Source organism: Martes martes (assembly GCF_963455335.1).
Source record: "Martes martes genome assembly, chromosome: 1".
In the NCBI taxonomy this organism is placed as follows: Eukaryota; Metazoa; Chordata; class Mammalia; order Carnivora; family Mustelidae; genus Martes; species Martes martes.
In genome coordinates this window covers 200716707-200742794 of record NC_137888.1, presented here as the reverse complement: position 1 = coordinate 200742794, position 26088 = coordinate 200716707, and the positions used below count along the sequence as shown (strand labels likewise).

Below are 26088 nucleotides of genomic sequence, written 5' to 3'. Positions count from 1 at the left end.
ACTTCCTGGAGTCCCTCGGGCTAGTACAGCCAGTCCCTGTACCGCCTTGCTCCTGCAACCCACCGCCCTTGGCTGGGTTTGTGCTTCCCTCCTCCCCCTGGTGAGATGGGATCCAACCTCTGGGGCTGTCCTCCAGGATTTCCAAGTGACCCACCTTCGCCGCACCCCCCAGCCTGATAACTGCAGTCGGGCTTTGCCCCAGGGCACTGAAATTGAGCTGCTGGAAAGGCTTTCAAGAACGATGTTTGAAGATGGCATAATTTTAAGCAGCACCCACCCCCCTCCATTCAGCAAATGCTCTTCTCTGACAGATCCATCTGCTTGGGAAAGACTGTGTGGGCGACGTTCCTGGTCACAGAGGAAGAGTGATGGTAGCCAGCAGACCCTGCTGGGAGCAAAAGGCCACCTTCAGGTATGCTGGAATTGGGAGAACATTTTGATGGCTCCATGACATAGATAACACATTTAATAAGTAGTGTGGGGAAATCCTATGAGCAACTTTGGTTCAAAGCTGTAGGGAAACTCTAGGTGAATGTGAAATCAAGTCAGGACACCTTTTGGCGACACCTGCTGTCTTGGGAGACACTCAGGTTGGGCATTTAGCACTCCAGTCCCTGCGGAGACAACAAATCATACCCGCGACACTTGTGGCACCCGAAGGACAAGGGCTCTGAACCCAAGGCCCACCAGCTCTGAGCTGCCCCCAGGCAATCTCCACTCTGGAGGCAGAGCTCTGACTCCCTTGGGCCAGCCTGGCCTTGACCTCCAGAGTCTGATGGAGGTCACTGAGGCAGCTTGGGAGCTCCAGGTGCCGTCACCTCCTACGATTCATCCCAGCAAGCACTCTGTCTCATCCCCTTTTTCTCCCCCCGACCCCAACACCTCTGCCAGGGAGAGAAGAGGAACTAGTCAGGTTCTGGAGACCCTTAGGGGGATCTGAATGGTTGGTAGAGGCTCACAGATTCTGGAACCAAGTCCATAAATCTAGGTCAGGTCACGGAGTTTCTTGGGATGACGACAAATTCTCTTTGGAAGGCCTGAGGGGACTGCTGGTCAGAGACCCAGAGGAGGGCCATGGGGACTGGGGTTGCTGGGGTGCTGAGATGATTAAATAGGGAGTGGGGCCCACAGAATCCCACCTGGTATTTGGCAGAAGAGGAAACTGCTTCCCAGAGTTGGGGGGTGGGGAACATGGCAAGCAGTGGCACAGGGAAGCCCCTCAGGGAAGTCTCCCTTTGAGACCACAGACAAGCCTCTCGGGGCTGGGGAGGCTCTAAAGGGTTCTGGCCCCGGTCAAGAAGAAAGAGGACTTCCATGGCGTAAAACTCAAGAGCATCTTCATTGAACAACTTAAAAACCAGTGGCTCTGGGACCCTCCTCCATGGGCTCTCTGTCCTGTTGTCCCATGCTCCCTGGGTCTGCATGGCTCCTGAGGGCAGACGGCGGGAGGAAGAAGGGGCCTCTGGGAGTGCCTGCCCCAGAGACACCCCTCACAGGAGCCACAGGGAGCCCAAGGACACCAGCAGAATGTAGCCCATGAGGGCCACTGGGCTCAGGAAGGCAGGGCCAGCCCTGTTGATGAACATCATGTTGGTGATCTGCTTCTTGATCCAGTAGGTGAAGTGGGAGGTGCTGGTGTAGATGCTCAGGAGGCGGGGCTGGTTGCAGCTCGGACTCCAGCTCACCACGCCCATCTGAATCCAGGTGTGGTTCACCTGGCAGACCAGGGAGCTGCCAGAATTATCCTATGGAGCGGAGGAGGGGAGCCATGAGGGAGGCAGTGTGAGGACCTCACTGCGGGCGCTGCGGTTCACACCTTCTTGAACCTGATCCTGAGTGTGAGCTGCCTTGGGCTTGTGTCATCCCTGCTAATGAGGCATGGCTAGGAACCTGCTTTGTGACACGGGAGCTCTGCCCTGGGGCCCCAGCTCAGGGTCACACTGGCCTCCCTCTTCATTCTCCTGCTGACTCTTGACCAGAACCTCTGCCCAACCCCCATCCCCACCTCTGTCCTCCCTTAAATTCTGGTGGACCTCCAAGGTGCCACCCTTGACCACCTTCTTGCCCACGCTCCTGCTTGCAGAGTTACTATTTGAAATGCAAACCAGCCCCCTCTTTTTGTGTAAAGCAGGTGAAAGTATAAGAATAATGTTAATAACAACAAGCATCAAAAACTCATAGCTGTTATGTCTGCTGAGGGCAGGTTTATGATTTTTTTTAAACTTCCTCTATGCTCTTCTGTATTGTTAAAAAGTTTTATAAATCAGAAAAAAAGCTCTCTCTATATATTTATATACATATATATATTTAATGTAACTCATACCAAGATTTAAAGAACATAATCTAATTAAGAATGCACGAGACATTTAAGGAAAAAAAATAATAAAACTATACTTAAGAATTAAAAGAAGACTGACAACCAGGTAAAGATATATTTTGGTTCTTAGGTGAGACGGCTGAAAACAACATAAAAATACCAATGCTCAACGTTTGGCTTTCTGCAGTATGCAAGGCCAGATACCTTGCCTGACCTTGATGTAGATAATTAAATATGTGTGATGTTAAAAAGTTCTCATTTTAAATGCACAGATGAGCTGGCAAGAAAATAAAGACTCCTCAGAGTCCAAAACCCAAGGGAGGGCTAAAACCCAGAGAGGTCAGCAAAGCCCACATGGCTTTGGTCCCAAGGCTATTTGCCAAACCCGGTGAAACTGAGCTTCCGTTTCCACAGTGTTCCTCACTGGTGCCAGAGATAAAAGGCAAAACCCAGGGCCTGTGCAAGGAGCAGAGCCCAAGGCAAAACCTCCTGCAAAAAACTACGCCTCCAAAAAAGGACCACGCCCTCTGAGGACAGAGAAACTAGGAACACCTGCCCCTCGTGTGAACTTGCAATTCGAATTCACACTATGTGGGTGATTCCAAAAACCCAACCAAGGATGTCGTTCAAAGTGGTCCTGGGTTCGTCATGTGCCCAGAGAATTCTCACAGAGGACACCTTAAGGGACATTTCCTCACTCTTTAAAGCATCATCCCACACATGGGGAAGTGGAGACACCATGAGCAAGTGCCAGCAGCAGAAAAAAAAAAAATAAGAGCATAATTAGAGCCTTCTTGGCTTGAGACTCAGGGATTATCACCCAGGGAAGGTTCAGTGTTTCTGGAAATGCAGCACTATTTCATAGGCTTGGGAGGGAGGCTATGGGTGTTGGCTGTGTTATTCTCTATTCTCCATATATGTTCTATAAATATGCTTTTGTCTCTTCAATAGAAAGCAAAAACTATTTTAAAAGATAACAGTGTCACTCCTCCTTACGTCAATCTCTAAAGTTCAAACAATTCCAAATAAAATGTCAGATGGATTTTTTTTTCAAGACCTTGACGATCTGATTCTAAAATTGATATTGAAGGGTAAGAGTCCATGGATTCTATGACAGGTCTGAGAAAGAAGAGCAAATGGGAGAGTCAAGCTGGGGGCAGATTTGACCCACCAGAGTTAGATGTATTTCAAATCTCTAATTACAGAAACTGTGGTACTGGCATAAAAATAGGAAAACAGGCAAGTCGTGCATTGGAGAGCCAACCCAATGCCAGCATGTGAGAAGATGTAGCACATGCTCCAGAAAGCTCTGGGAAAGGAGATCTCTGTGGTAATGGTGGGAAACTGATGAAGAAAAATGAAGTTGGATCCTACCTAAAAAAACTCTAGAGGAATTAAAACTCTCAATGTGAAAAGTTAAAGGCTCATTAAAAACATATAGGCCATGACTTTACCTTGAGATGAAGCCCGTGTTTTAAAATAAGATTCAAAGCCCACAAATTGCAGAGGGGAGATGTGTTGGGCTTAATCACATCGAAATTATGACTATTCAGTGAAGGACACTGAATCTCATTGAGGATAGATGATGAACTAAGATAGGGCATTTACTATGTTTAAAACCAGGGAGAGGTCAATATTTAATATATTGTAAGGATACCCTGAAAGTTAACAAGCAGAGAAAGAGAATTGAGAGACTGGGGAAGCTGGCAGAGTAGGGGAATCCTGGGCTCACCTCATCCCATGGATAAACCTAGATATCACCCACAACAGAGTAAATAAACCAAAAAATGACCCAAAGACTGGCAGAGCAAACTCACCACAGCTAAATATAGAGAAGAAGCCACATTGAAGAGGGTAGGAAGGGTCAGACCCAGTCAGGAGCCAAACTGACCTGTAAGACTGTCTGTGGGAGGGTGGGATGCCACAGGTAGAGGGAGGAGAGAGGAGTCCCTCAGGCACAGGGGATCCCCTCTGTGAAGACAAATGTCCATATCATTTGGCTTTGAAAACCAGAGGGACCTAACTTTGTGAGTTCTTACAATCCATGGAGCTTAACACCTGGAACTTTAAAAAATCAATGGCTCAGCTCTGAGAGCGCCAGGGGGTCATAGGAAGTTGAGCCCCTGCTCTTAAAGAGATAGCATAACAAACAGCCATGGAGATACAACATAGAAGCAACAGTTTAAAAAACACCTAGCATATATGAGAAGGAGATTTATTTACTAATCTCAGAGTGTGTGCTGGAGGGACAGGGATTTTGGGGAGACTTCTCCAGGAACAAAAGACCCAGCAGGTGCATTTCTCACCCCCACCCTTCCAGCCTAGATACATGGACAATGGCAGGAATCAGGCCCTTGAGAACCCTCTCCATCTAGTTTGTTAAGAGTGCATCCTCATCCCACTCCTCCATCCAAGGTGGCCTCAGCAGAGTTTTCCCAGGCAGCTGCAGATCATCTTCCTGCAGTGGGCCAGCACAGACCTTGGTGGCACTGTGCAACCTGCACCACATTCTCTTGCAGACTCACCCCTTCCAACACACCCTTGGTAGGAGACCATCCAAAATAGTGCCACAAACTTGGTAGGGTGCAACGAGGCCCAACAGGGGTTAGCACCACTCCAAAGTGACTCTTGCTCTGGGGAGAGGGGAAGATAACCACACATATCAGTCCAGCTGTAGCCCCCAGCAGTGGCCTGGGGGCAGACATCAGGACTGACTACAGGCCCCACCCACCAGTGAAAGTTTTCAGGGGACAACACCTAAAAAGTGCATCCTACAGTTCAATACTACTACAGTTCTCGCAAATACCTGGTCTGACTCAACTCAAGCCCATGGCAGCCCCAGACTGACCCAGTAACAATATAGGTACCAAATCCTGCCCATAGCAGGTGAAGGGAGCCATTGCAGATGACTGGACTGGAGGCAAACATGGCTCAACCACAATAGTAGGGTGCACATAACACACATAGGATTCACCCCTGAAGTGCCAGGTTCTGGTGAACCGGGAACATTGTACTGAGGGCACTACAAAAGCTCTTCTTCAGAAATCTCCTATTTGCAATAGCAGGAGATGTAGCTGACTTTCCTAACACATAGAAACAGACAGAGAGTTAGACAAAATGAGACAGAGGAATATGTCCCAAACAAAAGAACAGGACAAAAATCACAGCAAGAGAGCTAAACAAAATGGAGACAATATATTTAAAGTAATGGGCATAATAAAGCACCTGGGTGATTCAGTTGGTTGAGCACCAACTCTGGATTTCAGCTCCAGTCATGATCTCAAGGTCATGGGTTTGAGACCGTATCAGTCTCTGTGTTCAACAGGGCAGTAGGGAGTCCATTGGAGATTCTTTCCCTCTGCCTCACTCTTCCCGCCCCCCACCCCACCCCATTCATGTGCTCGCGCTCGCTCTCTCTCTCTCTCAATAAATAAATAAATCTTAAAAAAATAATAATAAAGGAATGGTCATAAAGATACTCACTGGATTTGAGAAAAGAGTGGAGGACCCCAGTGAGTCCCTCAGCAAAGGGATAGAAGAGATAGAAAACATAAAAAATAACCAGAGATAAAGAAGTCAATAAATGAAATGAAAAATACACTAGAGGAATACATTATACATTAGAGGAAGCAGAAAAATGGGTCAGTGGCCTGGAGGACAGAAAAATGGAAAGCAACTAAGCTGAACAAGAGAGAGAAAAATAATAATAATAAAATAGATTAAGGGAACTTAGTGACACCATTAAGTGTAATAACATTCACATTATAGGGATCCGAGAAGGAGAAGAGAAAAAAGGAGGGACAGAAAATACATTTGAAAAAATAATAGCTGAAAACCTCCCTAATCTGGGGAAGGAAACAAAGATCCACATCTAAGAGGCATGAAGAGCTCCTAATAAAATCAACTCAAGGGACGCCTGGGTGGCTCAGTTGGTTAAGCAGCTGCCTTCGGCTCGGGTCATGATCCCAGGGTCCCGGGATCAAGTCCCACATCGGGCTCCTTGCTCAGCAGGGAGCCTGCTTCTCCCTCTGCCTCTGCCTGCCTCTCTGTCTGCCTGCGTTCACTCTCTCTGACAAATAAATAAATAAAATCTTAAAAAAAAAAAATCAACTCAAGGAGGTCCACACCAAGACACATAGTAATTAAAATGGCAAAAAGTAGTGAAAAAAAGAAAATGTTAAAAGCGGCAACAGAAAAGAAAACAGTTATACACAAAGGAAACCCCATAAAGCTATTAGCTGATTTTTCAGTAGAAACCTTGAAGACCTATATATTGATATATTCAAAGTGCTGAAAGGAAAAAAAAAATCTACAGCAATAATATTCTGTCCAGTAAGTCTACCACTCAGAATAAAAGGAGAGAGAAAGAGCTTCCCAAACAAACAAAAGTTAAGGAATTCATGACCACTAAACCTGCTCTACAAGAAATATTAAAGGTGACATTTTGGTGGAAAAGAAAGACCATAAGCAGGAGTAAGAAAAGTAGGAAGCACAAAAGCAGTAAAATAACTATATCTTTAAAATTAATCCAAGGACTCACAAAATAAAAAGATGTAAAGTTTGACACCATGTATCTAAAACATTAGGTAGGGGAGAGAGGAGTAAAGAATGGGTCCAAACTTAAGTGACCACCAACTTAATAGATACTGCTATATGCAGAAGATGTTACATACAAATCTGAAGGTAACCACAAATAAAAAACTGATGGTAAATATGCAAAAAATAAAGAGAAAGGAATCCAAGTGTACCACTAAAGAAAGCCAGCAAGTTGTGAGACAGCAAGAGAAGAAAGGAACAGAACTACAGAAATAACCATAAAACAAGTAACAAAATGGCAATGAGTACATAACTCTCAATAATGACTTTGAATGTAAATGAAGTAAATGCTCCAATCAAAAGACATATGGTGAATAAACAGATAAAAAAGCAAGAATCATCTATATGCTGCCTATGGAAGACTACTTTCAGATTTAAAGACACATGCAGATTGAAAGTGAGGGGATGGAGAAGCACTGATCATGCAAATGGAATTGAAAAGGAAGCTGGGGTAGAAAGAGGGTTAAGGGAGACTCCAGAGTGTCCACCCCAGTCTCCAGATCCCTGACAGTTTGGTGAGGTGGGGACCCCATTCCCAGGAGACCAAAGGAGGGCAAAGTGGTAGGGCTTGGCAAGATTTAAATCAAATCAATTTAAATCTAGACTTCTAATCAGACAGTGCATGTAATAACTAAAAGTGACTGTCCAAAGTGATGTTTGAGGGAGGAAAGAAGCTTTGACATAAGGCATGTTGGATTGAGGGGGTGGACGGAGCTTTGAAAGAATAAAGCCATTTAGTGTGGATTCTCTAACAAATTGAGACTGCTCAACAAACAAATACAGGAGGGAATGAGTAGCACGATGTCATTTATGCACGTGAAAATACACATACAGCAACACTAAGCATTTTTCAAAAATACAGGCATCTTTAAAGATATGTAATAAACAGATTTAAGTAGGTGCCTCTGCAGGAGAGAATATGGATGATGAAGGGGAAAATCAAGACAGTGATAATCCAGCTAATAATGATAATGTGAGGAGCCTTACCTGAGAGAGAAGATTAACTGGACTCCAGGGGCCCAGAGAAAAAGAGAACTCAGAGACAATAGTGTGGAGAGAGAAAGATCTCAAATGTGGACATTTTCTTACCACAGTGAAATAAAACCAGAGCCCATAACAAAATGTGAACTACCCTAACAAAGGAAAATAAATTAACTTTCAAAAATGTTAAAGTAAAAACAGAATTAAAATCTATGATTATTATGTAGAGCGATAAGAAAACCACATGTGGCCAAGCCCGTGGCATATGGGCCTGAATTTCACATTGAGGAGTCTTGGTCTAAATATTTTCCTCAAACAAGAGAGAATGAAAATAATTTATTCATTATTGTTCTCAGTTATGTATTAGCTCACATTCAGCTCAAGACACTTGAAAAGGAATTAATAAAGACAAACAAGGGATAATCCGTGCAGTAGAAAGCAGAAAATCATCACCTTGAGAAATGAAATCAATAGTTTGTTCTTAAAAAAACAACAGAATAGATAAGCACCTTGTAAATCTTGCCAAGAAAAACAGAAAGGGAAGGAAAATGCAAATACTCCATGGTGTGAGTAGAAAAGAGGCAAGAACCGCATCCTGGGAAAATACACTTCTTCAGAATCTGAAGAATGTTTGTAACCTCCTCTTTGTGGATTTAAATTCTGGACGAAATGAGTAATTTCTAAGAAAATGCAAATCACATAAGTCCAATAACCACGGGCAAAACAACTTAAAATTGTGCCCACAACCTACCCCTCAAAGGAAAACAGGCCCACGTGGTTTCATAGGCAACTTCTATCCAGCATTCAAGAAGAAAATCTTTTATGTTGTTTCAAATGTTCCAGAACATGGGCTAACATTTTTCAAGTGAAGCCTAGTCTTGATTCTTTATCTTGATACGGGGGGTGCCCTCCTCAGCATGCCTTAAAAAGGAGCCCAGCCTCATTGGAGGAAGAAAACAAAATGCAAAGGCCAGGTGGGTCATGATGCATGGATGGCTGTCCCAGGACATTTCCTTCCCAGGCCAGTGCCTTTCCTGGGCCCTGCACCCACATGGCCCTGTGTCTGGCCCAGGGCCCAGCACGGGCTGTCTGTTGGATGAATAAACAAATTAAACATGTTCTTAAAAAAGGATATTATAAATCTGAATCTGACAGATGAGTGAAGCAGAAGGACACGGTGAGCAGGGAAAGACATCCTGGCGAGCAGGCTAGGCGGACATGAGGAGTCTGCTCTCGGGGCTGACTCGGCAATTTGATCAGATGAGGAGTCATCTGAGAGCTGCAGAAAATATGTCTTATGAAGCAAGGCATTCAGTCCTGGAATAAAATGCTAGAGCAGATCAGGAAGGAACGTCTCTTTCCCTGATAGATGATATGCCACATTAACATCGTGCTTTGTGATGAAGTGTGGGGAGAACATCCGTGAATGCCAGCAACAAGATAAGGCCAGTTACAAATTCCAGGTTGTATGGGGGAGACATGCCCAAGGGAATGAAAAAAACAAACATCATGAAAACCAAAGAGGTAAAATCATTACTAATTACAGCTCCTGGGATTGTCGGCCTGCACAGCCCAAGAGAGTCAACTAAAAATTCTTGGATGTAACAAAAGAGTTCAGCTCACTCTTTTCAACAAGATATTTTCAACAAGAGGATGAGTCTGGGGGAAGGAAATAAAGAAAGTGAAAATGAAGGAAGGTCTTGTCCTGCTGAGGAAGAAGCTGTAGACGCCAATGGACTCTGTTTTGTTAATTCAAAGCTAAATATGTATGTGGGAAATATAAAGTGACCAGTAGCAGCATGAAATTGAGACACGACAACTTCTAAACTATCACAGCAGAAAAGTAGAGTGGAAAAAAAAAAAAAACATAAGGAGGGGGAACAAAAAGAAACATTCTTCTTGGTAAATGAATTAAAGGATATGCTCCCAGATAAGCTGACAAAAACAGCATCCAACTTTATGACATTTAACAAGAGACACACTCGTGGCGCCTGGGTCGCTCAGTCATTAAGCATCTGCCTTCAGCTCAGGTCATGATCCCAGGGTCCTGGGATCAAGCCCCATGTCGGACTCCCTGCTCAGTGGATAGCCTGCTTCTCCCTCTGCCTCTACCTCTCCTCGTGCCCTCTTGCTCACTTGCTCTCACTCTATCTCAAATAAATAAAATCTTCCAAAAAATGAAAGAGAAACACGCTCAAAACAAAATGGCGCCATATCTCCTGGAAGACAGAGCCGTGGAATATAGTTCTTGCACTGCAGTAGACAAGAAAAATCAGAAGTCTACCCATTGGAAAGGAGTTAAAGTGATCACTGCAGATGATTTGTCTCTGGACCTGTGAAATTAAAGAGAATCAACTAGGTCCAGAAAGAATGCTTGTTACATACACACACACACACACGCATCACACGCACACATGCACAAACCAAATATATAATTTAAGCAGAAAATACAATGAAAGAAAACATACTGCTCACAAGAGATATAAATCATGTAGGCATATTCTTAAGCAGGAGCATGCAGTAACTATGCGGAAATTCCTTGCTCTAGACAGAAAGAAATCAAACAAAATAGTCTATTTTCCTTAAGATAATCGATTAATTTCCACCAAAATCGCCAAAGTTCTTTTCTTTTTGACATGCTACTGAGATTGTTCAGTTGGAATGAACATGGGAGAACAGCCAGGCAAATTCTTTAAAAGGAAAATGATGAAGGAGGACTTGTCTGACCACATACCAAAAAAAAGGAATTAAAAAGCTACAATAATTTAAGGAGAGTGGAGTTGGCAGAGGAGTGAGACTGCAAGAGTCAGAGACAGACCAAAATAAGATGGGAATGCAGAATATAATAAAGGGGGCATTTCTTTTTTTTTTTTAAGATTTTATTTTTAAGTAGGCTCTATGCCCAACATGGGGCTCGAACTCACAACCCCAAGATCAAGAGGCACATGCTCCACTGACTGAGCCAGCCAGGCAGCCCCTAAAGGGGCCATTTCTAATTCATTGCCAAAAAAAATTAAGTATTCCATAAAAGATTATTTACATAGCTGGCTATATTTGGAGGAAAATAATAGATTCCTTCTCTCAAACTTCCAGATGAATCGAAATTAAAATATTTAAAGAAAAGAATTAAGAACATGTATGAGTGAATCATTTTATAATCTTAGAGTGGGAAAGGTACTTCAAGTCACAGCACAAAAACCACTATCATCAAGGGAAGTAATGATAAATCAAATTTTTAAATAACTCTTTGGAAAAAAGTCCACACCAAAAAAAAGGCAAATGATGGACGAATAGGGTAAAATGTTGTAAAGCATTTTATAAAGGGTTAAAACTTCCAGCTCCCAAAGCTTTAAATAACTTTTTATTTTGAAGTAATTTGAGACTCACAAAGAAGTTACAAGTATATTTTTATCCAGATTTACTAATTGTTAATATTTTACCATATTTGTTTTATATACTCTCTCTCTGTGTATGTATGTGTTTATATAAAAAATATACATATTTATGAACCATTTTAAATTACGTTGAAAAAGACATGATGTTCCTTCACCAATAATAAGTACAGCATATAATATTTAGAGTTTTTACAAATCAATAAAAACAAAAGTAGTGTAATAGAAAATCAGGAGCAAAGGGCCAAGAAAAGTGTTACTGGTCCACTGAACAACTCAAGCATCTTAGTCTGGACTCCTTCTGTTCTTTTACCATTTATTTAGAAGTTGAGTTCTTTCCCTGACCCTGGGTAAGTGCTTGGGCAGAACCAGAAGGCTTTGCTCACTGTGATTAATGTAATCATAGTCGCTATGATGACCCAGTCACATAAACATACCTCAATTCAGAAATCAGAATATCCAACGACGTGGATGGAACTAGAGGGTATCATGCTTAGCGAAATAAGTCAATCGGAGAAAGACAACTATCATATGATCTCTTTGATATGAGGAAGTGGAGATGCAAGGCGGGGGGGGGGGGTTGGGGGGAGGTAGGAAAAGAAAAAATGAAAAGATGGGATTGGGAGGGAGACAAACCATAAAAGACTCAATCTCAAGAAACAGACTGAGGGTTGCGGGGGGGAGGGGGGACGGGAGAGGGTGGTGGGGAAATGGACATTGGGGAGGGTATGGGCTATGATGAGTGCTGTGAAATGTGTAAACCTGACGATTCACAGACCTGTACCCCTGGGGATAAAAATACATTATATGTTTATTAAAATAAAAAAATTTATTAAAAAAAAAAAGAAATCAGAATATCCATTCCTACACAACAGTCACGATGCCACACTTAACTGAAAGTAAAACTTCTCCCCCCTGCTATCTAGGGCTTTTGGCAAGCAGGAGGCCTGGGAAGGAGGAAGCCAGGTCTGCTTTCCCCATTCCTTCCCTTCAGCAACCCTTCCAACCCCATCTTGCTAACCAGTGTTCTAAACCTTCCAAGGTTAAAGCAGGAGAGTGAGGAGGCAAGGGAACCAGCTCATCCCCCAGGCACTTCCTGCTCTCTGGATCTTGGGGAGATTGATATCCCTGAGAGAGCTAGCACCATACTCTGAGTGGTCTTGTTGAAACCCCTCCCAGGAGATCTGACTATGGGACAGGAACCCACCCCCACCCCCATCCCTTAGAGGGGGATGAGTGAGTTTGCAGGAGCAGCTCTTTCCTGGGAAATTCTCCTCATAAAATCACCTCCCACTCTACCATCTTGATCCTTTGATACACACACACTGTGGAACGTCAGTCACACAACTACCTTTGAATCCTGATGTATTTTGATGACTTCATTGAAACTTTCTACTTAATAGCCTGTTGCACAAGCAATTTACAAAATTGCCTGATTTCATGAAATTAAAGCAGAAATGAAAGTTTTAGTCTACCAGAGGAACAAAAGTTAAAATAAAAATAATGCCTAATTCTGGTGATGACATAGAGAAAGGGGTACTAATATACGGGTGGTATTGATATAAATCAAATATTTGAGAAAGCTAATTTGTCAATATTTTTTAAAATTTTAAATGTGCATACAACTGATCTTGTAATTACACTTTTAAAAATTTATTTAGAGAAATATTTGAACAAATGTGCAGAGATCTATGAACAAAGATTTTTACTCTGGCATGGTAGAAAAATACTGAAATGAGTTAATATGTCTATCAATAAGAGAATGATTATATAGATTCTGACATAACAATATGAGAGAATTGTTGTTCAGTATTTAGGAAGAAAGGACTGTATTTATATAGATAGTCTGAGATAGCCCAAGATCTATTTCAAGTAAAAGTAAAAAATTTGGAGAATAAAATTAAAATACAGTCTTTCATTAAAGATAAAAACTAGGAAGAAACCCTAAAACTTTTTTAGAGGTTCATATATAAATAGAAAGAAAGTGTCAAGGATAGAAACTAAACAACTTAGAGCAGAAATTTCTAGGTAGTTTGACTATAGGAAACTTTCATTTCCCAATTTTTTCATTTATGTACTACCTTTTGAAGGAAATGCATGCATTTCCTTTCAAATCACACTACATATTTTTTAAAATAAGGTAGTAATAAAGGAATCACAACAGTACAAACTTTAAGAAATGAAACCACATTTAATTAAAAGATGATTTCATGGTTTTAAATACTTCAAACACAAAACTAGAAAGTGTAAATCTTTTTGCTCAAGAAGACAGAAAAAGAAAACCAAATCAAGCCCAAGGGAAAAAGGAGAAAAATTAAGAGAAATGAAAACAATGAAATAAACATTAAAAACTTAACTATGTACCAGGCCACTAGGCAAGTTGCAACATATTCCATGTAACTGGTATTGCTGTATGTATTACCATGTGTATGACCATGTGACGACTGGGTCAGAAATCATTAACAAAACAAACAAGCACAGGTGTATTTGGGAATGGAAAAAAAAACACTTCTAAATAAGTCATGGGTCAAAATAAAATAAGAATGGGAATTATAGAAAATGTTTAGAACTGGATAACAGCAAAAATGCTACATATTAAAATATGTGGCATTAGGCTAAAGCAGTATTTAGAGGGAAATTTTTAGCCTTAAACACTTTTTTTTTTTTAAGATTTTATGTATTTATTTGACAGAGATCACAAGTAGGCAGAGCAGCAGGCGGGAGGAGGGGGGAAGCAGGTGGGAGGAGGGGGGAAGCAGGTGGGAGGAGGGGGGAAGCAGGCTCCCTGCTGAGCAGAGAGCTCCATGATGATGCGGGGTTCGATCCCATGACCCTGGGATTATGACCTGAGCCGAAGGCAGGGGCTTTAACCCACTGAGCCACCCAGGTGCCCTGCCTTAAACACCTTTATTAGAAAAGACAAAAGCTCAAAAATACATTGGAGGTCTTCTTTATCCACTCATTTATTGATGGGCCCGTGGACTGCTTCCGTATCTTGGCTGTTGTAAATAATGCAATCAGTGTAGGGATGCATATATCTTTCCAATTAGTGTTTTTATTTTCTTCAGGTAGATGCCCAGCAGTGGAATTATTGGATTATAGAACGGTTCTACTTTTTAACTTTTTGAGGAAATTCCACACTGTTTTCCACAGTGGCAGCACCGGTTTGCATTCCCACCAACAGTGCAAGAGGGTTCCCCTTTCTCCACAGCCTCACGGATGCTTGCTGTTTCTTGTATTGTTAATTTTAGCCATTCTGACAGGCATGCAGTGATATCTCATTGCGGTTTTGATTTGCATTACCCTGATGATGAGCGATGAGCATCTTTTCATGGCCATCTGTAGGTCTTCTTTGGAAGAAATGTCTTTTCAGGCCCTCTGCTCATGTTAATCAGATTGTTTGGGTTTTTGTTGGTTTGGGGTATTTTTTTATGTTGATGGTTTCTTTACATATCTTGGATAATTAACCCATACCATACCATAACCCATACATATCGGAAATATCATTTGCAAATACCTTCTCCCATTCCATAGGTTGCCTTTTCATTCTGTTGTTGGTTTCCTTTCCTGTGCAGAAATTTTTAGTTTGGTGTAGTCCCAACTGTATTGTTTTTGTTTTGCTCTTGTTGGCCTTGCCTGAGGAGACAGATTCAGAAACATAATGCTAAGACTAATATGCAAGAGTTTATTGCCTATTTTCTTTTAGGAGTTTTATGGTTGGGGGTCTTACATTTAGGTTTTTAATCCATCTTGAGTTTATTTTTGTGTATGGTGTAAGAAAAGGGTCAAGTTTCACTCATTTGCGTGTAGCTGTTTGGTTTTCCCAACACTCCTTATTGATGAGACAGTCTTTTCCTCATTGTATATTCTTGCCATAGATTAATTAACCATGTAAGCCTGGGTTTGTTTGAGGGCTCTCTATTCTGTTCCACTGATCTGTACCTATTTTTGTGCCTGTACCATACTGTTTTGATTACTCTAGTTTTGTAGTATAGCTTGCAATCTGGGACTGTGATACCTCCTGCTTTGTTCTTCTTTCTCAAGTTTGTTTTGTCTATTCTGGGTCTTTAATGGCTTTATACAAATTTTAGGATTTTTTTTCTAGTTCTGTCAAAATTTCTGTTGGTATTAAGATAGGGATTGAACTGAATCTGTAGATTGAGTTGGGTAGTATGGACATTTTAATGATTAATTCTTCCAAACCATGAGCATGGTATATCTTTCCATTTATTTGGGTTGTCTTCAATTTCTTTCATCAATGTCTTATAATTTTCAGAGTACAAGTCTTTCACCTCGTTAGTTAAATCTATTCCTAGGTATTTTACTCTTTCAGATGCAATCATAAATGGAGTTGTTGTCTTTATATCTTTCTGTTACTTCATTATTAGTGTATAGAAATGTAACAGATTTCTATATATTCATTTTGTATCCTGCAACTTTACTGAATTCCTTTATTCTGTTAGTTTTTTGATGGAGTCTGTAGGGTTTTCTATATATAGTATCATATCATCTGCAAATAGAAACAGTTTTACTTCTTCTTTACTAATTTGGATGCCTTTTATTCCTTTTGTTTATCTGATTGTGGTGACTAAAACTTCAGTACTATATTGAGTAAAAGTGGCAAGAGTGAACATCCTTGCCTAGTTCCTGACCTTAGAGAAAAAGCTTTCAGTTTTTCATCATGAGTATTTTGTGCTGGCGGATTGTCATATATGGCCTCTATAACATTGAGGTATCTTGCCTCGATACACATTTTGCTGAGAGTTTTTACTATGAATTGATGTTGAATTTTGCCAAATGCTTTTTCTACATCTAATGAGATGATCATATGATTTTTATCCTTTGGTTAATGTGGTGTATCATGTTGATTGATTTGCAGATATTGAACCATCTTTGCATCCTGGAAAAAATCCCACTTGATCATGGTGAATGATTTTTTTAATGTATTGTTGAATTCAGTTTGTTAATATTCTGTTGAGGATTTTTGCTTCGATGTTCATTAGGGACATTGGTCTATAATTTTCTTTTTGTGTACTGTCTTTGTCTGGTTTTAGAATCAGTGTAGTGCTGGCCTCATGGAATAAATTTGGAGCCATTCTTTCCTCTTCAATTTTTTGGAATAGTTTGAGAAGAACAGGTATTAACTCTTCTTTAAATGTTTGGTAGAGGGGTGCCTGGGTGGCTCAGTAGGTTAAGCCTCTGCCTTCGTCTCAGGTCATGATCTCAGGGTCCTGGGATTGAGCCCCACATCGGGCTCTCTGCTCAGCTGGGAGCCTGCTTCCCCCCCTCTCTCTGCCTGCCTCTCTGCCTACTTGTAATCTCTCTGTGTCAAATAAATAAAATAAAAGAATCCAACCTCTTTTTAAAAAAAAAAAATAAATGTTGATAGAATTCACCTGTGAAGTCATCTGTCCTGGACTTTTGTTTTTTGGGAGTTTTTTTTGATTACTGATTCATTTTTCATTACTAGCAATCAGCCTGTTCCAAATTTTGATTTCTTCCTGATTAATTCTTGGAAAATTATATGTTTCTAGGAATTTATCTATTTCTTCTAGGTTGTCCAATTTTTTAGTGTATTATTTTTCACAGTCGTCTCTTATAATTCTTTGTATTTCTGTGATGTTAGTTGAACTTCTCTTTCATTTCTGATTTTGTTTATTTGAGCCCTCTCTCATTTCCTTGATAAGCCTGCTAAAGGTTTATCAATTTTATCTTTTCAAAGAACCAGCTCCTAATTTCATTGATCTTTTCTATTGCTTTTTTAGTCTCTATTTTATTTATATCACTCCAATATTCATTATTTCCTTCTACTAACTTTGGGATTTGTTCTTCTTTTTCTTGTTCCTTCAGATGTAAGGTTAGATTGTCTGACATTTTGTTTCTCAAGATAGGCCTGTATATTATGAACTTCTTTTTAGTCAAAGCGTTGCCAATTTTGTTTTTTGCCTTGTTTTGTTTTGTTTTGAAAAAACTGGTCATTACTTTCAATGTTATTTTATTGTTTATTTTGGTCTCTATTTTTATTTATTTATGATTTTTCTTTGTTATTTCCTTCCTCTACTAAATTTCAGCTACAACACTTCTTTTTCTAACTCCTTGTGGTATAATGTTGTTTATTTGAAAATTTTCTTAATATAAGCACTTATAACATAAATTTCACTCTAACATCTGCTTTGCTGCATCTCATAGGTTTTAGAATAGTGTTTTCTTTATCTTTTCTTTTGAGACATATTTTGACTTGCCATTTTATGTCTTATTTGACCCATTGCTTGTGCAGTAGTGTGTTGTTTAATATTTATGTATTAAATATTTAATATTTACATTGTAAACTTTCCAGTTTTGTTTTATTGTTGATATTTAGTTTTGTACCATTGTGGTTGGAAAATATCTTTGGTATGATTTCAGTCTTAAATCTGTAATATTTATCATGTTTCTTTCTTATGTTTTGATCAGAGTATTCTTCTATGTATACTTGAGGAAAATATGTATTTTTCTTGGATGGAATATATTCTATACATCTCTTAGAACCACATATTCTAAAATATACTTCAAGTAAAAAACGTTCTTGTTGAAAAAAAATAGTAACTTTAACTGAGGGTACTCATTTAAAATAAAGCATATCAGGGGCACCTGGTGGCTCTGGGTTAAAGCCTCTGCCTTCAGCTTCGGGTCATGATCCCAGGGTCCTGGGATTGAGCCCCGAGTCGGGCTCTCTGCTCCACAGGGAGTCTGCTTCCCCCTCTCTCTCTGCCTGCCTCTCTGCCTACCTCTCTGTCAAATAAATAAATAAAATCTTTCTGTCAAATAAATAAATAAAATCTCTGTCAAATAAATAAATAAATAAAATCTTAAAAAATAATAAAGCATATCAGTGGGGAGGTGGGGGGATGGGTGAAATAGGTGATGGGGAGTAAGAGTCCACTTACAATGATGAGCACTGCATAATGATGCATAGATTTGCTGAATCACTATATTGTACACCTAAAACTAATGTAACACTATATGTTAACTATATTGGAATTAAAATAAAAAACAACAAATATTTATTTATTTATTTATTTATTTATTTTAAGATTTTATTTATTTATTTGTCAGAGAGAGTGAGCACAGGCAGACAGAGAGGCAGGCAGAGGCAGAGGGAGAAGCAGGCTCCCCGCTGAGCAAGGAGCCCAATGTGGGACTCGATCCCAGGACTCTGGGATCGTGACCTGAGCCGAAGGCAGCTGCTTAACCAACTGAGCCACCCAGGCGTCCCAAAAACAACAAATATTTTTAAAGAGGAACTGATTTTGCCTCATCTCAAAGATTTTGGTCCATTGCATTTCCATTCTCATTTGTCTCAAGTTATTTTTTTAATTTCCTCTTTGATTTCTTCATTGACCCATTGCTTATTTGGGAGTGTGTAGTTTAGCTTCCACATTTCCATTTTTTCCAGGGTTTTGGTGTGTGTGTGTGTTTTTTTTTTTTTGTAATTGATTTCTAGTTTCATACTGTTGTGGTCAGGAAAGATGCTTGATAGGATTTCAATCTTCTTAAATTCACTGAAACTTGTTTTGGGAACCTAACATGTGATCTATCCTGGAGAATGATCTATCCTGGAGAACGTGCACTTGTGCACTTGAAAAGAATATGTATTTTGCAGTTTTTGGATGAGATGTTTTTTATATATATATATATATGTATGTATAATATATATAATATATATACACCACATATACACACACACACACACATATATTATATATATAAAACATTCAGCAGCATATATATTATGTTAAAGTCCATCTGACCTAGTGGGTTGTTCGAAGGCACCATTTCCTTGCTAAATTAACCCAAAATTGTTGTACCACTGTTAATTTCTTCTTTTACATCCGTTAATATTTGCTTTACGTATTTAGGTGCTTCTATATTGGGTGCATAGATATTTACAATTGTTATATCCTCTTGTTAGGTTCATTCCTTTATCATTATGCAGTCCCCTTCTTTATTACACTAGGGTTTGTTTTTTTTTTAATCTCTTTTGTCTACTATAAGCATTGCGACCCCAGCTTTTTTTCCTTTTTGCTTCAATTTGCATGGAATATCTTTTTCTATCCCTTCACTTTCAGGTTGTATGTATCTTTAGTTCTGAAGTGAGTCTCTCATAGGCAGCATATAAATGGGTCTTGCTTTTTTTTTTTAATCCATTCAGTTAAGTGGAGCACATTTAGTCCATTTACATTTAAAGTAATTACTGATAGTTATATACTTACTGCCATTTTGTTAATTGTTATCTGGTTGTTTTTATAGTTATTCTCTGTTCCTTTCTTCCTCTCTTGTTCTCTTCTCTTGCGATTTGATGACTTTCTTTGGTGTTATGCTTGGATTCCTTTCTCTTTGTGTGTTGGGGGGGGGTATTTATTATAGGCTTTTGACTTGTGTTTACCACTGAGGTTAATAACATCCTATCTATATAACAATCTGTTTTAAGTTAACATCACTTAAGTTTGAAATATTCTCAACACTACATTTTTATACCCCCATCACCTCCACATTTTATGTATATGATGTCCTTTTTTTTTTTTTTTTTGCAATGGATGCCATTGGGACAAATGCAAGTCCACATGAGGAAATAAATAAAAATAGTTCTCTCTCAATCTTACACCATTCACAAAATGAATGCCTATGGATTTAAGACGTCAATGTGAACACCAAAATTTCCAAACTTTTAAGAAAAAAAAATACGGGAAAATGTCTTTATGACCTCAGGAAAAGGAAAGATTTCTTAAATAAGATGCAGAAAGCATAAACCAGAAAGGAAAACATGGATCTACATTTGACTACCATAAAACCTAAACTTGGGGCACCTGGGTGGCTCAGTGGGTTGAGCCTCTGCCTTTGGCTCGGGTCATGATCTCAGGGTCCTGGGATCGAGCCCCACATCGGGCTCTTTGCTCAGTGGGGAGCCTGCTTCCTCCCCTCCCTTGTCTGCCTGCCTCTCTGCCTACTTGTGATCTCTCTTTCTGTCAAATGAATAAATAAAATCTTAAAAAAAAAAAAAAAAACCTAAACTGCTCTTCAGCAACAGACGGTGGGAACATAATGAAAAACTGGGACAAGATACCTGAAATATATACAATGAAGACAGAACCAGTTTCCAAAATATAAAAATATAATAAAAAGAAAAAGGCAAACAATAGAAAATGTGCAAAGTAGCTGAAATAGTGATTCATAGAAGAATAATCACGAATGGAGAACGAGCACGGGACAAGATGTATAACTCTACTAGTAACTGAGGACATGCCCACGGCAACCACAATGGTGTACTATCGCTCTGTTTCTCACTTAACAGAATGGAAAACGTGTTATAGTCTGCCAGTACCAAAAATGTTGGCAACAATAGGGAACAGCAGAATTCTCAAACACTGCTATAAGAATATGGATTCATACAATCACTTTGGAAAACAATTCGGCAATAACTATTGAAGATGAAGGTATGCACAGCCTATGACCCATGAGTTCCCTGCAGGATACATCCCATCGAGAAATTCTGGAATGTGTAAATGGGGAGATGTGTGTGAGACTGCCTAGCAGTGTGTGATATGAAAAGAACTGAAACCTGGGGCGCCTAGGTGGCTAGGTCGGTTGAGAATCTGACTTGATTTCGGCTCAAGTCATGATCTCAGGGTCATGCGATGGAGCCCTGTGTTGGGCTCCATGCTCAGCAGGGAATCTGCTTGAGATTCTCTCCCTCTGCCCCTCCCCTGTTCCCTGTGCATGCACGTGCTTGCATTCTCCCTCTCTCTCAAAAATAAATAAATACAATCTTTAAAAAAATTTTTTTTAAAAGACCTGAGATGCATTGCCAATTATTACCATTATTGGGGACGAATGCAAAGAATATTTTCTGCCCTATTTTACAGACTTGGAAACTGAAGACCAAGGAAAGGAGATTTTCATAAGGTCATATAGTGCCCTGTGAAAAGGAAGACATGGCCCCTGGAAGCCCTCTCCCTGCCCTGGGCCACACACCCCGCACCTGACAAGAGTCCATGCCCCATTCTGAGCTGACACACAGCATGTCCTTCCCAATGAAGTCCTTCTTGTCCTTCAAGAAGAGGAACTGATACTGCTGATGGCAGGTTTCACTGCTTATGATCTTGACAGCCATCTCATGAAGACTGTAGGGGTTCTTTGGGGTTACTGAAGAGATAGAGAGAGAGAGAGAGATCCTTCCTTGTCATCCCTGCAACTGTCGGGCACACCTACAACTTGAAGTTGCCAAGATTCAATAGGGTGGGAGGCAGGGCCGTTTCCTGGGAAGGTAATTTGTAAAGGCCCCATCCCCATGGCTGACTTTTGGCGGGGGGGGGGGGGGGACAACTAAGCTCGTTTAAAAAGACTGAAGCAAAATCATCCCCAGAGGCTCAGAGCAACACCCAGGCACTGAATGAGGACGAGGAGCGATTCCTGCAGTAATTCAGGTTTCATGAGGGTGGGGGCTAAACTCTAACAGCTCCATGGCTACCCGGCAAGATGTCAAGACCCCAAAGCCCAAAGTGTGCCACCCCCTGGAAGGCAGGATCCCACAAACACTCCTCGATTCTAGGACTCGAGGCTGGCACCCACAAAGGCCAGATTTGCAGGAATTATCGGTGCCTGGCGGTAATGAGTATGCATGAATGCTGCCCAGAGCATTAATGCTTCCCGAGACCATGGCCCATATACCACTGGCAGACAGAGAACCCCATTAATAGCCAAAGATCAATTCCCGGCCATGATGCAAGTTGTGGGCTTGGCACTGGATTTAACCCCACTTTGGCAACAGAGGTTCATGAAGGTTATGTATGTCTTTTACACAAGCTTGTATGTATCTTCCTAGCAACAGAGGTCAGGGTTATGTGCAGTATGTGTGAGTTCTCAGGAATGTTTGCTGATGGAGAGAACAAGTGAATAAAAGAATGAACAAAGAGAGGCGCCTGGGTGGCTCATTCAGTTGGGTATCCAACTCCTGATTTTGGCTCAGGTCATAATCTCAGGGATCGTGGGATCGAGCCCCAGATTAGGCTCCGGGATGGGCATGGAGCTTGCTTGGGATTTTCTCTCTCCCTCTGCCTCACCCCCCGCAACCCCAGCCCCCACTCACTCTCTGTTTCTCTGTCTCAAGTAGATAGGTAGATAGATAGACTGATAAAATGAGCCCATGCTGCAGTTGTGTTCTGAAGAGGCCAGGGTCTTGGCCCCTCTGCCTGCCTTCACTCACCTCGAGTGCCTTTACGTCCCCACCCGATCACCCAGCACAAGGTTCCGACAGATGGCTTGAATCTGTTGTTGGGAAGGCAGACGGGCTGGATGAGGGGGGACCAGGAGATGTGGTCCCTGAGCTTCAGGAGGGCAATGTCCTGAGATATGAGGTTGCGGAAATCCTCATGAATCACAATGCGGGTGAGCAGGAGCTGAGTGCCGTTGTCTGGGGGGTGCTGGACTCCCACACTCACAGAGTACATTTTGGGGTCCTTGGATCTGCAGGGCCAGGGGTAGGAGGCAGGTAGCCAGCAGTGAGGCCAAAAGTGGTTGGAGAGACACAGACTGAGCACAGCATAGCATCACCAGCCCCCTAGTCCCAGATCCCCAGATTTACCGGGGGGCTCCCCCCGGGCCAGAAAGCAAAGCCCCTGGGACCCGCTGGCCACTCTGACAGACCTGTGCAGGCAGTGTGCAGCCGTGAGGACCCACTGGTGGTGGATGAGGGAGCCGCTGCAGATGTACGCTCCCAGAAACAGGATGCTCACGTGCCAAGGCCACTTGCCTACCTCCACCAGCTTCCCCTTCACCATCTTGCAGGCAGTGTTGGTATGACCGCAGGTCTGGAACCAGGGATCTAGGGAAAATGGTAAAAGGGGACTGTATCAGCCCAGAGCAGATTCTCAAGCGGCCCTCCCACTGCTGTGCACAGCAGACCATCGAGGCAGAGAGCACCACATTCTAGCCACCGCACAGGTGGCCAAGGGAATCTCATACAGCCCTAAAAATGACACCCCCCCAAAAAAATGTAAAAAAAGGGGGGCGCCTGGGTGGCTCAGTGGGTTAAAGCCTCTGCCTTCGGCTCAGGTCATGATCCCAGCGTCCTGGGATCGAGTCCCGCATCGGGCTCTGCTCAGCAGGGAGCCTGCTTCCTCCCTTCTCTCTCTGCCTGCCTCTCTGCCTACTTGTCTTCAAATAAATAAATAAAATCTTTTAAAAAAAAAATGACACCCAAAGGCCCAGAGGCAGCAAATGCCCAGCCAGAAAGGACTGGACAGTGATGCTGCATTGTACAACTCCAGGGCCCGCCTTCACAGCCCCACCCCAGGAGGTGTGCTCTGTGTGACCATAGGTAGAAGTGAGTAGTGATGTTTGTCAGTCCCCCTGTTGTCCCTTCCTGTCCCCAACAGGGAGGAGTGGGAGGAGGAGGAGCTGCATGGAACTGGTTCGGAGACTGAGATCTTGAACTGGACCGTCTTGCACTGGGATTTAATAACTGAACATCATAGAGGACAGGAAATGGAGAAATGCTACCGCAAAGGTTGGAGACTAAGAAGAAAGACAAACAAGGTTTTTTATGCATATAGCCTGCTGTCACGTTTGGGCTGGCCAACAAGCTGTTAACACACAATCACGGATCAGAGGCAAAGCTAGACATGTGTTTACAGCCGTCAGAAGCTGGTGTGATTCCAGAAAGTCTGTTTCCCTCCGTGTGCATGCCAAGCAGATCATCAGGGACTCAGAAGCAGTAACCAAGATTTGTCTTTGCCTAGGGAGGGTCCATGATGCTGGTGGAGGGGTCCATTAATAATCAGACAAGCCTAATAGTCTATGGTGGTCCATATACTTTAGCAGAAACATCTAGTGAGCCCTGCCTCATAGAAATCCCCCCAAACCATTCAACCATGTCCCAGGGCTCCTGGTACAATGACATGTAGATGGCCTCTTCCCTTGCCACAGACTTCGATGGCTGGACACCTTTGCCCACAACACGGCCTTCCACAGGGGTCCACAGGCACCCTCACGAGGCCCCACATCGCCATGGACTTTTGTCTTACCTTGTTCTCTCACTGTTCCGTTCTTGCTCGTGTCTCTGCCCAGTGGCTTGCTGTCCTATGTTCCCTCTCCCCCCCAGCAGGGAGCCACATTTACAGCTCCTCTCATGTGCTATGGTGGGGTTCTGGCTACCTTGTTGCAGAGGACAGCCTGCCCAACGGACACTGTCCCACCCCGGCAGGAAAGAGGAGTTCCAGAAGCCTGCTCTTTCCTTTCTCACAAAGCTGTGGGCCCTGAGGAGCCAGGGTTCTGTAGAATGACCTTCAGCACCTAAAAAGTGATGACCTAGGGGCAGGCGTGGGCTTCGCATGCGTTCCCCAGGCTCACATCCATAACAACACCTACTCCAACCTTCTGCCTCAAAACCTCACACAGGAATTGTAGGATTCTGCCTGGAGATGCCAGGCTCCCCCAGATCCGGGGGGGAGCCATGATGGATTGGCAGATCAACCTCGCCAGAGGCCCAGCATCACCAACCCACACACAGGGAACACTCGGGGGCTCAAGCGGACTCCACAGCAGATGACCTCTACCCCTTCTTAGAGCCCAGGAGTCACAGAACACCCACTTACAAGCCGCACCTTGACATCACAGCCCACACTCAACTGTGGCAACAGGAAAACGTGTCTTGGCTCATTGACCTCTGTCTCTGTAAGGTCACACACCCCCACCCCCACTCCCACATCATTGTAGGCACCACGGTCAGCTCTGGGGGGCAGTGCCCACCCTCACTGCCCTAAAACATCCCTGATGTCCAGGGGCAGCCCCAAGTAGGACACTCACTCACTCACTCACTCTACAAGGCACTGGTATGAGAAGGGGAGGCACGCAGTGAGGGAAAAAGAAAGGCAAGATCTCTGAGTTGGGGGACATGTCCCTACCCATAGACGCCACACCAGCATGTTTCCTGACAAGTGGCTGAGCGGCCAGCTGGTGGGTGACCTGAGCCAGGGCTGCCACGGCCAGATCACACGTGGCAGCTGAGAGGACTTCTGTCACATGGCGCCCCAAATGTTTCACCCGGAAGAGTCTCCTGAAAACTGGTGTTGACTCTGGCTCCGCAAGTCGCGTAAGTCCCCTGGGCCTCAGTTTTCTCTCGTGAAATGGGGGCACTGTAAGCCCAGCTCACATGGTTGAGACCATGGGTCGGTAGCATGAAGCTGTCACTTACACCTCACACTGTCCTGGTTCTCCGAGATCGCGCCCCCCAAACAAGCTCATCTGGTCCATGGTTGTTAGCTTGTTCCCCAATTTGTTTTTTAAAGATTTTATTTATTTTATTTATTTATTTGAGAGAGAGCAAGTGAGAACCAAGAGAGCAACAAGCAGGGGGAGCAGCAGGCAGAGGGAGAAGCGGGCTCCCCGCTGAACAGGGACCCTGATGCGGGATTCAATCTCGGGACCCTGAGATCATGACCTGAGCCGTAGGCTGATGCTCAACTGACTGAGCCACCCAGGCACCCCTGTTCCCCAGGTTCCAACAAGGCACTTTCCTCTGGTTGTGGCCACCCTGTGAACCAGAACTTCTGCAACATCCTCTGTGTCCCTAGGCTGGCACACCATGCAGGCTGGTGATGATGTGCCCATCAGGATATGGAGAAGTTGAGGCATGAGAATAGCACCCCCTCCCCTGCCTCTCTCCCATGTCCTTAAAGCCTTACCTTCGAAATACAGGGTGTTACCAACTCTGGCAGAGGCAAGTGGAGATGTGAGGTTCTGAAGATCTCCTGGCACACACTCCAT

General features: G+C 42.6%; 1 protein-coding gene across 1 annotated transcript; it reads right to left on the bottom strand.

Annotated features, from left to right (window-relative positions):
• Positions 1-1490: 1490 nt before the first annotated feature.
• Positions 1491-26088, bottom strand: LOC308356402 (putative serine protease 46; the record flags this gene model as incomplete). Its single annotated transcript, XM_080825365.1, has 5 exons — positions 1491-1745; positions 21305-21501; positions 22544-22788; positions 22969-23146; positions 26007-26088. 5 exons carry the CDS (start codon positions 26086-26088, stop codon positions 1491-1493), a joined length of 957 nt encoding a protein of 318 aa, XP_080681491.1.